Raw genomic sequence first — 13,645 nt, 5'->3', positions numbered from 1 at the left:
ATTCAGTTATATTCTGTTGCATCCGGTACTTTCAGTCTAAGGACAAAGGAACTTTATCAAACCCATCTTGCTCAAGCCCAAGAGTCAGGTACAAGTTTTTGTGGAGTGAAAAAGGAATGTGTGTTCACAAAAAAACTCTCTCATTTTCATGCCATTTTTGGCTATCCACCTGATCTTGCTCATGATGTTTTTGAGGGTATTATCCCAGTAGAGCTCGCTCACTGCTTAACAGTGTTGATATCTAAAAAGCTTTTCACACTAGCTGATCTGAATAATGCCTTACTGAAGTTTCCATACAAATGGGCTGATAAGACAAATAAACCTCATGTCATCTCGCAAAGTTTCTCTAGTACAAAAACAGTGGGAGGGAATGCTCATGAAAACTGGAGCTTGCTCCGATTCTTGCCCTTTTTGGTTGGATCACATGTACCTGATGGTGAGCCTGCTTGGCTTGTTCTTACGGATCTGAAGGACATCACAGAGCATATTGTGTCCCCTGTACATGATGATGATGACTCTTTGGCATTTTTAGAATGTAAAATCACAGAGCATAGGATGCGATACCAAGAGCTGTTCCCAGACATCAAGCTGCTCCCGAAACACCATTTTTTGGAGCACTATCCACAAATGATAAGGCTGTTTGGTCCACTTGTCAGTCAGTGAACAATGCGATTTGAGGGCAAACAGCTTTTTCAAGGAAGTTGTCAAACACACAAGTTGCTTTAAGAATGTGCCCCTCTCATTAGCCACAAAGCATCAGATGATGATTGCTTACCATCTGAGTGCACCATGTCTGAACAAGTCTAATCTAGAGGTCTCAGCTGTATCCACTTTACCTGTAGACTTGCTAAAAGAGGAGATTGCACAGATCATCAGGCAAAAGTTCTCTGACAAACCAAACACAGTGTGTGACATACAAGGGCATTACCTATAGGAAGGTAATGATACTGGCTCATGGAGCAATGTGTGGATTGACTGAATTTAGTGAAATTTATCAAATCTGCATTGTACATGACAATATGTTCTACATTGTGAAAAAGTTATGTGGTTGGTATCGAGAGCATTATAGAGCCTTTGATCTCAGCCCAGCACCCACAAGAACATTCAGCCTTGTGACACTGACTGAACTTAAGGACATTTATCCACTAAATGACTACAAGATCGGATCATCCCGCATGGTGACTTTGAAAAGGCATATTATTATAAAAGGTGGGATGGTAGTGAACAATTTGGTGATGTTGTATTTTGCTTTTGATTTTGCTCATTTAAAAAAAATGATTATAGGAGGAAGCAGCATGATGAACCTCACCTGCTACGCAGTGTTTACTCAGAATTCATTCATCTTTTGATTTTCACTCACATTGGTTATTTGGAATAGCCTTTGTAATTGTAGTGCAAGCATTGTATGAACATCTTGATTAACTTTTGGTTTCATAATAGATAATACAATTGTTTTTAGAAATGCTTATCCATAAATCATTTAAATGTGTCAAATCACTGGGTGTCTTCCTATTTGCTCCTTTTCATGTCTGTGTGCAAAGTAAACTGCTCTGAAGATGGGGACCCCCTTGATACTCAAGATCGTCTTGTCTGATGGCAGCTCTCAGAGGTGGACTCTTCCATGTGGACTCCCTGCATCTATTGATGACCTTATAGTTGAAGTGAAGACACAGTGTGGACTTGAGGGCTCTTTCAGTCTTCAGTTCATGGATAACTTGTTTGGAAATGAGTTCCTTAATCTTACATCTGTTTCAGAAGTTGAAGACAGAGATACTCTTAAAGTCATTGATATGTCAAGGCCCACTTCCACACAGCAGGAAGAGATACTTGTTGTTTTCAATCTAGGCCAAACACCCCAAGTTTTCTCTCTCGATCCTCTTGGCCCGATGTTTTTTTATGTACCGAAATTCTCCTTTGATGCTGAAATTAAACTTCAGCAGGCAAATGGGACTTACATTAAAAACGGCACAACACTTATTCCAGACCCCAAGTTGAAATCAGCCATCCTTGATTCTTTGTTGCAGGAAATTGTACAGTATAAAGTCTATGTAAGAGATAAGGAAATGGAACAGGTAGCTCAGAGTCTTATCCAGAAACGCCCCTGTTTAACTGAGAAGGAGTCTTGCACTGGATATGGGGGATGGAAAACTAGTTTGAAATATAAACTCTCAAACTACCGCACACACCTGAGAAAGCTGGGCTGCCCAAAGGTCACAGTTAACCCTTTAAAAAAACAAACCTGCAGGAAATCGCAGTGCAGCCTTTGGTGTGAAAAAGGCCAAGAGAGCAGAGGTGAATTTTTGTCCTGCATACCCATGGACAGAAACTGTGGAGAGTCTGGAGGCCATGCAAAAAGCTCTTCTCTTGGATGTTAAGAAGAATAACCGAGAGGTTGTGAAAGTCAAGATGGAAAAGACATTCGCTCACAGAAGACACGAAGTTGTTCGCGATGCACCAATGGTGGGAGATTTCATGGAAAGGTGGCCTGCTCTGTCTGAAGTCAGTGAGATCAGATTAATGTCATACCTATCAATTTATGTTTTTTAGAATGTTTTGACAAGTTAAAATTTTAAATACAGTTTTACAACTGTCAATAAACTTCAAACTTCACTTTTATTTACTACATTTTCTATTCATTTTAAATTATGTGTACTTTTGTTTTTGTTTTCAGGTCAATGCAGAATTCAGGCGAATTACTACTGTCCCACTTCAGTCAAAATTTCTGTCCCAGCTTGACATGTATTCCGAGAAGCTGACGAGGCTCTTCCAAAGGAGAGGTGGCAAGCTAGGTGTACAGCTCAAAACGGTTGTTGAACAAATGGCTAAGGTAAATTGTTGAGAATACTGGGAAAAGAAATCTATATTTTGACCTTCAATTGGATATTATTAGCGTCTTTTTGTTTCAGGTTTAGTCTAGTTTTGTTTATAGAACTCAACCGTTACATTAAAACTGCTTGTGAATACCTTTAGAAGTGCATGTAAATGAACCAATTCAGTCAGATTAGACATTTCAAGTACAAAATTGACAAATACAAAAACACAAATGAAAAATTAAGCTTGGTCATATGACATGCTTCTCAAAATATAATTCTTCAAACCCAAAGGTTTGTGCTTCTACTTTAACATGATTTGAGCTAATAAATCAGTGACAACACAAACACTTAAAAGCGGAAACACTGTATATGTGTGACTGTTGTCAACTGTCTTTGTTATATGATTCTACTTAAAAGCAAAATCTTTCCTTTCAGTGTGATGATGTAGATGCTGGACGAGAGTGCATCATTAAAGGGGTCTGTATCTATATGGGCGAAGATCCTGAAAGCCTTGTGTGAGAATATGTGGTATGTACAAGGGGACTTTTTTTTTCTCATTTTACACAATTTTCTTATTAAAATGTTCCTTGGTTTTTGCTTGTAATGAAATGCTCAAAATTCTAACTTGTCTGGTGGGAATTTCTCAATACAAGAAATGTTAAATAAATCACTGCTCATTACTCACCAAGGATTTGATACTAGGTCTTAATCACATATTTTGTCTCTTTTAAAGTGCATGGATGGGAGGAGCCATGGACGAGGCCATTGAGGACACTACTATTGGTATTTATGTTGTAAAAGAACATGTTTCAAATGAGGAAACAGATGATATTGGCATTATCCTTGAGGGGATCAAGGTTTTGAAGGATCTTGATAATGTAGCATTAGCTGTCGCTATGCTGTTTGGGCTGATGTATGCCCTGAACCTAAGCTACCCTGCTGAGCTCCGCTACACCTTTGAGGTAATCCAGAACATTTTCATGGAACTGGATGGAAACACACTTTCCAACAAAGCACTTGCTTTGGAAAAACAGGCTTCTAGAATGAACAAGTCAGCAACACTGCCAGCGACAAAAAAATCTACAATATAAATACATAGTTTCATTATTTTATCATTTTTGTCAGGAACTTTACATAGTGAATGGTGAGTTCACTGATCCTTATCTGAGCTTTTTTTTTTATAAATGTAATAAAAGCACTACAGATGAGTGAGACTATTTTTTTGTTGCAGGTTCTACTGGTTAATTTAAACCTTGTCTCTGGCAACATTTTATGCAAGATTTGCATATGTAGTTTTTTTCTTTAGTGGCATTTATATGCAGGGTTGAATATGTCTTTTTTTAATTGAATTTTTGTTCATGCTGATGACAACCTGCTTTAAAGAGACGTGCTAATGTGCTAATATGCTAACGTGCTAATGTGCTAACGTGCTAATATGCTAACGTGCTAATATGCTAACGTGCTAATATGCTAACGTGCTAATATTCATTTCCTAGGCGGAGATATGCCCACTTCCGGTTATCTCACTGCTGATTTCCTAGAGCTGCTAGATTCTCTGAACCTATAACAACATGTTGATGTCCCCACACATTCCAGGGGTCACACACGTGACTTGGTCATTTCAAACTTCGCCCCCATCAGTAATCTACAGGTATATGATCTTGGTATCTCGGACCATAAAGTAGTGTCAATGGAGCTGCCCTTTCTCTCCCCCCATATCAAACCAAAACGTCAGATCCATTTCAGAAATCTGAAGACCATCAATGCAGATGCCCTGGCCCTGGACCTTAAATTTCTCTCCTCTGAACCTGTCAGCTCCCCCTCTGTTGCTGACCTCGTAGATTTCTACAACCAGTCCCTGAGCAGTCTCCTGGACTTCCACGTCCCCTTAACATCTAGATCTGTCTCATTCTCGTGCTCAGCACCTTGGTACACCTGCGAGCTACGAAAAATGAAGGCAGCTGGGCGTGTCCTTGAGCGGCGGCTCAAGCCCTCCAGGTTGACTGTCCACAAACAGGCTTGCAGGGAACACAAGAGGGCGTATGCATAAGCTCTGAAGGCTGCACGGTCAAGGTTCTATTCCACCATCATCAGCAACAGTTCCAGGAACTCCAAGATACTATTTTCAACTATAAATCACCTTCTCAAACCTCCTTCACCTGCCCACTCTCAGGCTACCGTGGAGAGGTGCAACATGCACATCAATTTCTTCAGACAAAAAGTTGATAATATCCGTTCATACCTCTCCATCACGAATATCTTGCCTCCTCCAACTGTCGACCTACTACCTGAGACGGTCCAGCCACTTTGCTCCTTCTCTGCTACCACGCGGGAAGAGGTGGAGAACGTCATCAGGAAAATGAAACCATCTACCAGTTCCCTGGACCCTTTCCCTTCAGCCCTGCTAAAGGTCAACATCTCTGCCGTCTCTCCACTCATCACCAGGATCATAAACCAATCTCTCCTGACTGGCCATATTCCTTCTATTTTAAAAACTGCTGTCATCAGACCTCTTGAAAAAACCCACCATGGACTCTGAAGTTCTCTCTAACTATAGGCCCATCTCCAATCTTCCATGCCTCTCTAAAGTTCTGGAAAAAACAGTTGCAGCACAACTTCATGATCACCTCAAACTGAATAACCTGTTTGAAAAATTTCAGTCCGGTTTCCGCCCTGGCCATAGCACTGAAACAGCCCTGGTCAGGGTCACCAATGACCTTCTGATGACAGCAGATTCTGGTTCCCCTTCTATACTCATCCTCCTTGACCTGACAGCTGCTTTTGACACAATAGACCATAACATCCTCTTTCACCACCTGTAATGCACCATTGGACTCTCAGGAACTGTTCATAACTGGTTCACGTCATACCTAACTGGCAGAACCGAACATGTCACCCTTGGCAGCGCAAAATCTCACATCCACAACGTCACCTGTGGTGTCCCACAGGGCTCTGTGTTTGGCCTCACTTGACACCAAGTCAAGTGTGTGACCCCTGGAATGTGTGGGGACATCAACATGTTGTTGTAGGTTGAGGGAATCTAGCAGCTCCAGGAAACACTTCAATGGTTTTCAATCAGCTTTCATATGCAAATTTTATCCCAAAAATGCAAACCTTTCACTGACTTGGCCTTTCTCAAGACTTGTCAATTCACCCCGTAGCTGTTTGAAGGGAGTACACACTGGCTGGGTCCTCACTTAGCAACTAATCTGATGAAATCTTCCAGCCATCTTTGTGATCAAGTCACTTCAGGTTTTGGCCAGGTTGGCACTGGGCCCAAGCACACAAAAACACAATGTAGAAATTTGTGGACTTCTGCACGCACGCAAACTGGAGCACTTGCGCTAAACACGCTCACAAGGCCCAGACGCATGCAAATTTCTAGAGAGTGGACAAATGGGCGTTGAAGTCAGATGTAAGATCCCAAGGAAAAGGAACATGTGGGACAATTAATTCCCAGCAGGTGCCCAGGAATGTGTGCGGTATCAGCAGGACCCTGAGGTGCCGCTGGCCAGCCCCAGCGCTGTCCTCCATTTAATTATTGTACTTCTACGCTGGAGATTGGACATGAGCCAGACCTTAGGACCCAACCAGTTCTCAGGCCTGATTTCTGTTCCTGGGGCTAGAGGAGGCAGCGACTCTGACGTGACTGGCATTCCCGAAGTTCTTGTGAGGGCAGATGCGTGTAATTCCTACTGGGCGTCCGGCACAATGGCTTGTGAGATATGGTCACAGAGAAATGTGATCTTAAGGTCCAACAACAAGGCTCTGGAGTTTTTGTTGACACAGTGCGGTTTTGTTTTTATTCACATCGCTTGGAGAGATGGAAATGCCAGAGAAAATAAACAGTACGAGTCAGCATGCTAAACCTTATACTGAAAAAAATTATATGCTTCAGTAAAAATGCATCCGTACACCAATAATATTTTAGTAGGAAAAAACGATTTGCACCCTTGTTAACAGTATTATGTGTGTCTTCTCTTAGTACTGATTGCACTAATAAGTCCTTTTGTAAAGCAGTCAGATTTTTCTGTGGTTTGTAGTGTTTGTTGATACACAGTTGTACATATCTGTTAACCCTGATGATATATCACTGCTATCTCGGTTAGAAGACTGTCTATTAGATATCCAGTGCTGGATTGCAAAAAATTTCCTTATGTTAAACACAGAAAAAACAGAAGTTCTGGTAATTGGTCCCAAGGCTGCTAGAAATAAGTTCCACCACCTCAACGTTGGTAACCTTCCTACACAACCTAACATGGTAGTTAGAAATCTTGGCGTTCTTGTCGATTCAGATCTATGCTTTGATGCTCACATAAGAAGTATTACTAGAACTGCATTTTATCATCTACGGAACATAGCCAAGCTTCGTAAGATGCTCTCACTTAATGATGCAGAAAAACTAATACATGCCTTCGTAAGTTCCAGACTGGATTACTGTAATGCCCTCCTATCGGGTTGCCCGTCTGGATCCTTGCATAAACTTCAGATGGTACAGAATGCTGCAGCCAGAGTTCTAACAAACACTAAAAAATTTGATCATATTACACCGGTCTTATCCTCTCTTCATTGGCTGCCAGTTAAGTCTCGAATTGACTATAAAATACTGCTATTAACTTATAAAGCACTAAATGGCCTTGCACCAGAATACCTTAGTGAACTGCTGACCACATACAACCCTCCACGCTTGCTTCGCTCTCAAGCCATGGGATATCTGTTAGTGCCTAGGGTAGAAAGAGCTACGGCAGGCTGCAGAGCTTTCTCCTATAAAGCTCCTCTGCTGTGGAATGGTCTTCCACCGGATGTGCGGGTTTCAGGTTCACTCTCAATATTCAAGTCCAGACTAAAAACACACCTGTTTAGTTTAGCGTATAGGGACACTAGTTCTAGCCCTAGCTAACTCTTCACTCCCAGTCAGACCTGTAGTGTGAGGTGTAGAGCTGGGTGGGGATCGGTGCCATTGGCTTTGGATGAACTGGATTGTCAGTGCTGTCACTCTAGCTTTGCAATCTCTTGTGGAACTGGAGTGCTGACATTTCAGGGACTCCCCATGCCGGCATTCCCACTTGCCTCTCCCTCCTACTGATGCTGCCATAGCCATATCTGCCGGAGCTTGCAGATTGCACTTCATATTGTACTCACCTAGCTTTTAGCACTGCCAATAGCCTCCTCTACTATGCCTAATTGTACATTTTATTTCCCCTACTCCTCCTGGGGGTGATGCCTGGAGACCTCAATCTATCAAGATATCCAGCACACCCGACCACCACCAGTGACGTCCCTGCATCCAGCTCGCCGTTCTGATCTTCCATGTATGACCCGCTGCCTTACCTCTGGTTGCCTGGCAATTGGAAGAAGACTCGGCTTCGGCATTGGCTTATCTTCCTTGCTCTCCTCTCTCTATTTGACTATCCCTGCTGGCCCCTGGAGGATGGGCTTCCCCTTTGAGTCTGGTCCCTCTCAAGGTTTCTTCCTTCTAGGGAGTTTTTCCTTGCCACTGTCGCCTATGGCTTACTCACTGGGGGCTTTGGGTGAGGATACTGTAAAGCGCTTTGAGACAATGTAATGTTGTGATAATGCGCTATATAAAAATAAATTTGTTGTTGTTGTTGTTGTTGTTCTCACTACCAACTGGATTCACTTTAGAATGTGATTTTCAATCCCGACATTTGACGACTTCTTGGTTGATTTTAGCATGTGTTTAAGATCATACTTACTGTGGAAGTGGATGTCCTGTTTTTGGCAAAGTCTAAGCCCAGCCAGAGCAAACAAGAATTTTGGATAAGAACTGTCATTTGTTCAATGCCATAGAATTGGAAATGGACAGTATGGACACGTCCTTACCAATACTGTGGAAATACTGTGTGTGTTTATGGGTCAGGGGGTTCAGGGCTGATTTTGCCCCTAACAATATTGAAACCAGACCTATGCTCTTGCATTTGTGATACCATCTATCTTAGTGACTTGTGGATGTCAGACCACACTATAAATATTAAGCCACATGTCATATTGGGAAATAAGTTCTTTAGAAATTTTAAATCAGATTATCGAGTTTCCATCCTTTCTCTTATTTCCCTCAGGGGATATTTTCTTCATGATTGTTGTCAGGGTCGGTGCCTGTCTGGCCCCATCCCTTTTGTTTCCTTCCTGTTTTGCCAGTAGGTGTCGATGGTCATCCTGTTTCCTTTATCTTGTAGCCCTTAGTCCTTAGTGTGTTTCCCTGCTCCCGGGGCTGCCTCATAGCTCTATGGGTTGAGCGTGTGGTTCTGTGGCTTTACACCTCTAGTCATGATTTTGAGGCCAGCTTCACCTATTGTGTATTTTATATTAGTTTATTCCTTGTGTTTTGCGTTTTTTTTTTTTGTCTTTGCTTTTTGCCCTTGTTTTTGGCCTACCCTGTCCTTGCCTGGTTCAAATCTGTTCTGCTTATACTTTTGTCCCTAGTCTTTTCCTAGTGTTGTGAGCCTGTGAGTTTAGTAATGTTCCTTAGTTTCCTGTGCTTGTTAATTGTATGTATTCCACTTGTTTCTTGTTGTCCTGTGCCTTACTGATTGGTTAATTGAGTCAGGGTTTTCACCTGTCCAACACAATGTCCTGTTCATGGTTTATTTAAGTGCCTGCTTTTGTTCTGTTCCTTCTTTTGTTCTGTCACTGTTTCTTAGTGTTGCTCTGTGTGTGTTAGTGATATTCTTTATTATTCCATGTTAGTTAGTTGCAGTGCTCCTGTGTTTAGCCATCCTTAATGTTATGGTTCCCTTGGTTATGGAACATCTGATTGTTTGGTCCCGCCTCCCCTAGCTGCTTGGACCCACCTTCTGTATAATCGGATTGGTTATCTCTCTGAACCAATCATTGTATTAACACCTTTCCTGTAGAGCTCAGTAATCTTTTATGTGTGGGTAGTTATTGCTATATTTGTGACTGATGTAAGGCACCTTAGATCCATTCATGCATTAATCGTCCAAGTAGCCGGGGTTGCAGGAGACCCGGAGACAATCTCATGCAAAGGGCACGAGACAGAGTTACGGTCTGGATGGAATGACACACCTTCTCAGTTAAGACAATTTTTTAATGGAAGGCTCTTACCCAACAGGCATACGCATGTGTAATCCAGTGTTCGATTCTTTTTTTAATTTTATTCTGCGGAGTATGAATAGAACATGGTTGTTTTACATTCCTGTATCCGTTTACTTTAATTGGGTTCTGTTATGTCCGCCAATCGGGAAAAGGGGCGGGAGCAAGAGACTCTGGCGGGAACGAGAGACTCTGGGGGAAAAAGGAAGACTGGCGGGGAAGGAGAAGCGGACAAGACTGCTCGTCTTGTGAGCGACTGTTTCAAGCCGTGAAGCGGTGAGAAATGCCAGCGTACCCGGTCAAGAGAGAAGCCGGCTGGAGCTGGAGTCGCAGGACTGCTCGTCTTGCGAGGGGCTCGCCACAAGCTGCGGACAGCGGAGAATCACCAGCACAGCGCTTCGGAGAGGGAGAGTAAATTCGCCCTACGGGAGGGAAAGACCGTGGAATGAAGGAAAGATATTTGGAGCACGCCTGGAATTGGGTGGACTGGTAGGCGTATTATTTTTTATTTATTTTGTTTTTGCTCTTCAGAGTGAAGCGTCCATTTTTTTCGTTTGTAGTCACTACGGACGCAAGCATCAACCAGGCCTGCCACGGTCCTTTGCTTTAATTTTCTTCATATTTAAGTGTTTGATGGACTACCGGACTGAGGGTTATTGTATATTTGTTGTTCTTTTTGAATATGTTTGAATGTATTATGTTTGGTGTCGATTAGTGTCATTTAGTAAATGTTTTAAAGTTAACTGCGTCATTGTGTATTGCGGAGAAGATTGCACCGAACATAGCCTATGTTAGGGTTAGGGTTAGGGTTTGTTCGTTGGTGTCAGGGGGAAGGTCTTGAGGCTTACCATGCCTTCTTAGTGGTTGGAGTAGACGAGGAAGTTACCGGTCGGCAAATTGAGGAAGTACTTCAAGGCGTTCAGGGTTGCGGACGCATGAGAGTGAGAGGTAAGACGTACAGTAAAGAGGCCGTTTGCCTGATAGTCCTGTGCGAATGCTCGGAGGAGATAGACCTCTCGACTGCCCCCAGGGAAATTAAATATGTTGATGGAGCCCAAGTGTGGAAAATTGTCGTGGCTAACCTGGCTCCTATGGTTTCAAGTGGGTTCACAGAAAAATTGAAGGACCTTTTAATGACTGAAGGGAAAACGGTGGCTGATTTACGGAGCTATTGTGCGGCCAGTAGTTATAAAAGGGACAGTGAGGAGTCACTTTTTGAAGTAATGGGAGAGTTGTTAAAACAGGTTTATAAGGGTCAGTCTGAGGGTCAGGGTTACCGCCGCCCCAGGGTTTTTTCAGGCATCGCTCCCACTCCTGCAGGGGAGGAACCCTTGGAGTATTGGCTGGAGCAGGCAACTTTGATGGTAGAGGAGAGTGATTGTCCTGATAGAGAAAAGAGGCGTAGAGTACTGGAAAGTTTGAGGGGCCCTGCTTTAGAGATTATCAGGGTTCTGAGATTCAGTAAACCTGAAGCCAAGCCCAAAGAATACCTGAAAGCTATAAACAATGCTTTTGGGTCACCAGAATCTGGCGAGGATTTGTATTTTGCGTTCCGTTTTATGCAACAAAAATCTGGTGAGAAATTATCAGATTATTTTAGGAGACTGGAACCTTTCCTGGCAAAAGTGGTAAAGAAAGGAGGAATATTGGTAAGGGATATGGATAGGGTAAGGGTAGAGCAGTTACTCAGAGGAGCAGTGGGCGCTGATTTGCTGTTATTACAATTGTGCCTCAAAGAGAGGAGGAATAACCCCCCTGCTTTTATTGACTTACCGAGATTCTGGAAGAGAGAGAGTATGAAAAGTCACGGCAGCGAGTAAGTGTTAGGGTTCATAATGTTGGAGCTCAAGAGGATTCTGTTGTCAGGATTTGAGATGTAGGAGTTAAAGGCTGATCTAAAGTAATAGCAATGAGCAGCAATCCTAATGCTACTAGGGATGCTATGGAGACACAAATTTTACCTTTGGAACCATTATCTGTGGATAAGGACAGGTCAGATGTTGTTGCACTGCAGAAGAGTTAGTAGGCTTAAACAGAAGGTAAGGACATTAGTAGAGGTCAGGGGACAATCAGTTTTGGCTAGTGCTGTCAAACCGATTTCAAACGAAGGCAGTTCACCATCTTCTTACAAGACATATGGCATGAGAGAGGCTGACCGTTTCTGTTACCGTTGTGGAGGAAACGGGCATATAGCTAGGAAGTGCACGTATCCAGAAAATAAGGAAGTCATTAAACTGATAGCTTCACTGCGTAGAGCCAGGGAGAAACATAGTAATAGTGACTGAGAATCTGGGAACGAGGCATTGCATTGTTCTGTAAAAAAACAAGCCATACAGTTCAAGTCAGTAAATTCTGTGCGGAAAGGTTTAGTAGGGCCCATATCTACAGTGCAGCTTAGGATCAATGGTCACCCGTGTACAGCACTGTTGGATAGTGGGTCACAGGTAACTATTATCTTTGAGAAGTGGTATGCACAGTACTTGTCTAATGTCCCCATCCACCTGTATCTGGTTTAGCCATATGGGGCCTTAGTGAAGCCAGTTATCCATACAAAGGCTATGTGGTGGTGGAGGTTCAGTTCCCAAAAGAGTTTACAGGTGCTCCAGAGACATTGTCTGTTCTGGCACTGATTTGCCCGGGCCCAATTACCCCAGATCAGACTCCAGTAATCTTAGGGACTAACGCCAGTTTGTTTCAGAGGCTCACTTCTTTGTGTCAGGGAGCACAGGGTGCAGAGTTGACGCGTGTTTTGAGGGCCACCGGTACCTGAGGGACTGAGGGTTCTTGTATATTTGTTGTTCTTTTTGAATATTTTTGAATGTATTATGTTTGGTGCCGATTAGTGTCATTTAGTAAATGTTTTAAAGTTAACTGTGTCATTGTGTATTGCGGAGAAGATTGCACCGAACATAGAGCCCATAGATGCATATGCTAGTTTAGCACAGGTCCTGATTGGATCGCAGCGCATTAGAAAGGGAGAGGACAAACGAAACCTGGGCCCCCCGGTTAGTGTTAATACAGTGTACAACCCCATAGAGGGCTGACGGGGGCGCTACACATGCAAGAGAGAACAATGACAGAGAAAAAAACTCAGATTTTTTTATAAGCCTTATGGTGTAACTTAATATTTTGTTATTTTACATGAAGTTCAATGCTTAAGGGAAATTATGCGCTGTTTATTTCTCAATGTTTGACTAAATGTGAGCAGTGGGGATGCTTTTGAATCCCAGCCCTCACAACCATGACGGTAAGAGCAGTTCTTAGCTACAGGGCTTACATTTTAACAGAATAAACATGGATGCTTTAGTGGGACATTGGGTGATTTGGGGTCTTTCACCCATGTTTTTTATATTGAGGACGGGCGGGGAAGTGATGCAAGGTTTCAGTAACCAAAGCTACCGATCTGTAGAGCAGGCACGGTCGATAATAAAATGTGGTTTACTGGGATATTTTTTTCATGTAAGGACATATTGTCATCTAAAAATGGATTTGTTCTCCCTGTTTTGTGGGTGAAGTCATGAGGTTTGAAATTCTGTCAGTGTCATGAAAAATTGTAATATTTAAAAATAAAATCAAGGAATAAGTTCATAGGCAAATGGTGGTTTATCCTATGCAAAGCTAATAGGAAAGAGAATATGTTTGCATTCCCTGATACTAAATGGACAGTACCACGTTGTGCTTGTGTGTGGAGAGCACATGTTTAATTTTGGTTTAATTGAAATTCGCTGCTAACGAGTGGTCGTTACGGTCATTTCTGT

General features: G+C 42.6%; 1 protein-coding gene across 1 annotated transcript; it reads left to right on the top strand.

The window, feature by feature from the left end:
* The first annotated feature begins 3,565 nt into the window (after positions 1–3,565).
* Positions 3,566–10,049, top strand: LOC125719295 (uncharacterized). Its single transcript, XM_048993948.1, has 3 exons — positions 3,566–3,596; positions 4,655–4,811; positions 6,831–10,049. The coding sequence occupies exons 1-3, from the start codon at positions 3,566–3,568 to the stop codon at positions 7,711–7,713; spliced, it is 1,071 nt and encodes a 356-aa protein (XP_048849905.1). The 3' UTR covers positions 7,714–10,049.
* The last annotated feature ends 3,596 nt before the right edge of the window (positions 10,050–13,645 follow it).

The sequence above is a fragment of the Brienomyrus brachyistius genome, chromosome 23 (assembly GCF_023856365.1).
Source record: "Brienomyrus brachyistius isolate T26 chromosome 23, BBRACH_0.4, whole genome shotgun sequence".
Classification (NCBI taxonomy): domain Eukaryota; kingdom Metazoa; phylum Chordata; class Actinopteri; order Osteoglossiformes; family Mormyridae; genus Brienomyrus; species Brienomyrus brachyistius.
This window is presented reverse-complemented; position numbering and strand designations above follow the sequence as displayed.

Bases quoted from the DNA above. Each gene is read 5' to 3' on its own strand.
- LOC125719295 (XM_048993948.1), top strand. From the start codon at position 3,566: ATGGACGAGGCCATTGAGGACACTACTATTG. The intron at 3,597-4,654 runs GTATTTATGTTG...CTGACCTCGTAG, and splicing joins CATTGAGGACACTACTATTG to ATTTCTACAACCAGTCCCTG. The intron at 4,812-6,830 runs GTTGACTGTCCA...CCTTTTGTAAAG, and splicing joins CGGCGGCTCAAGCCCTCCAG to CAGTCAGATTTTTCTGTGGT.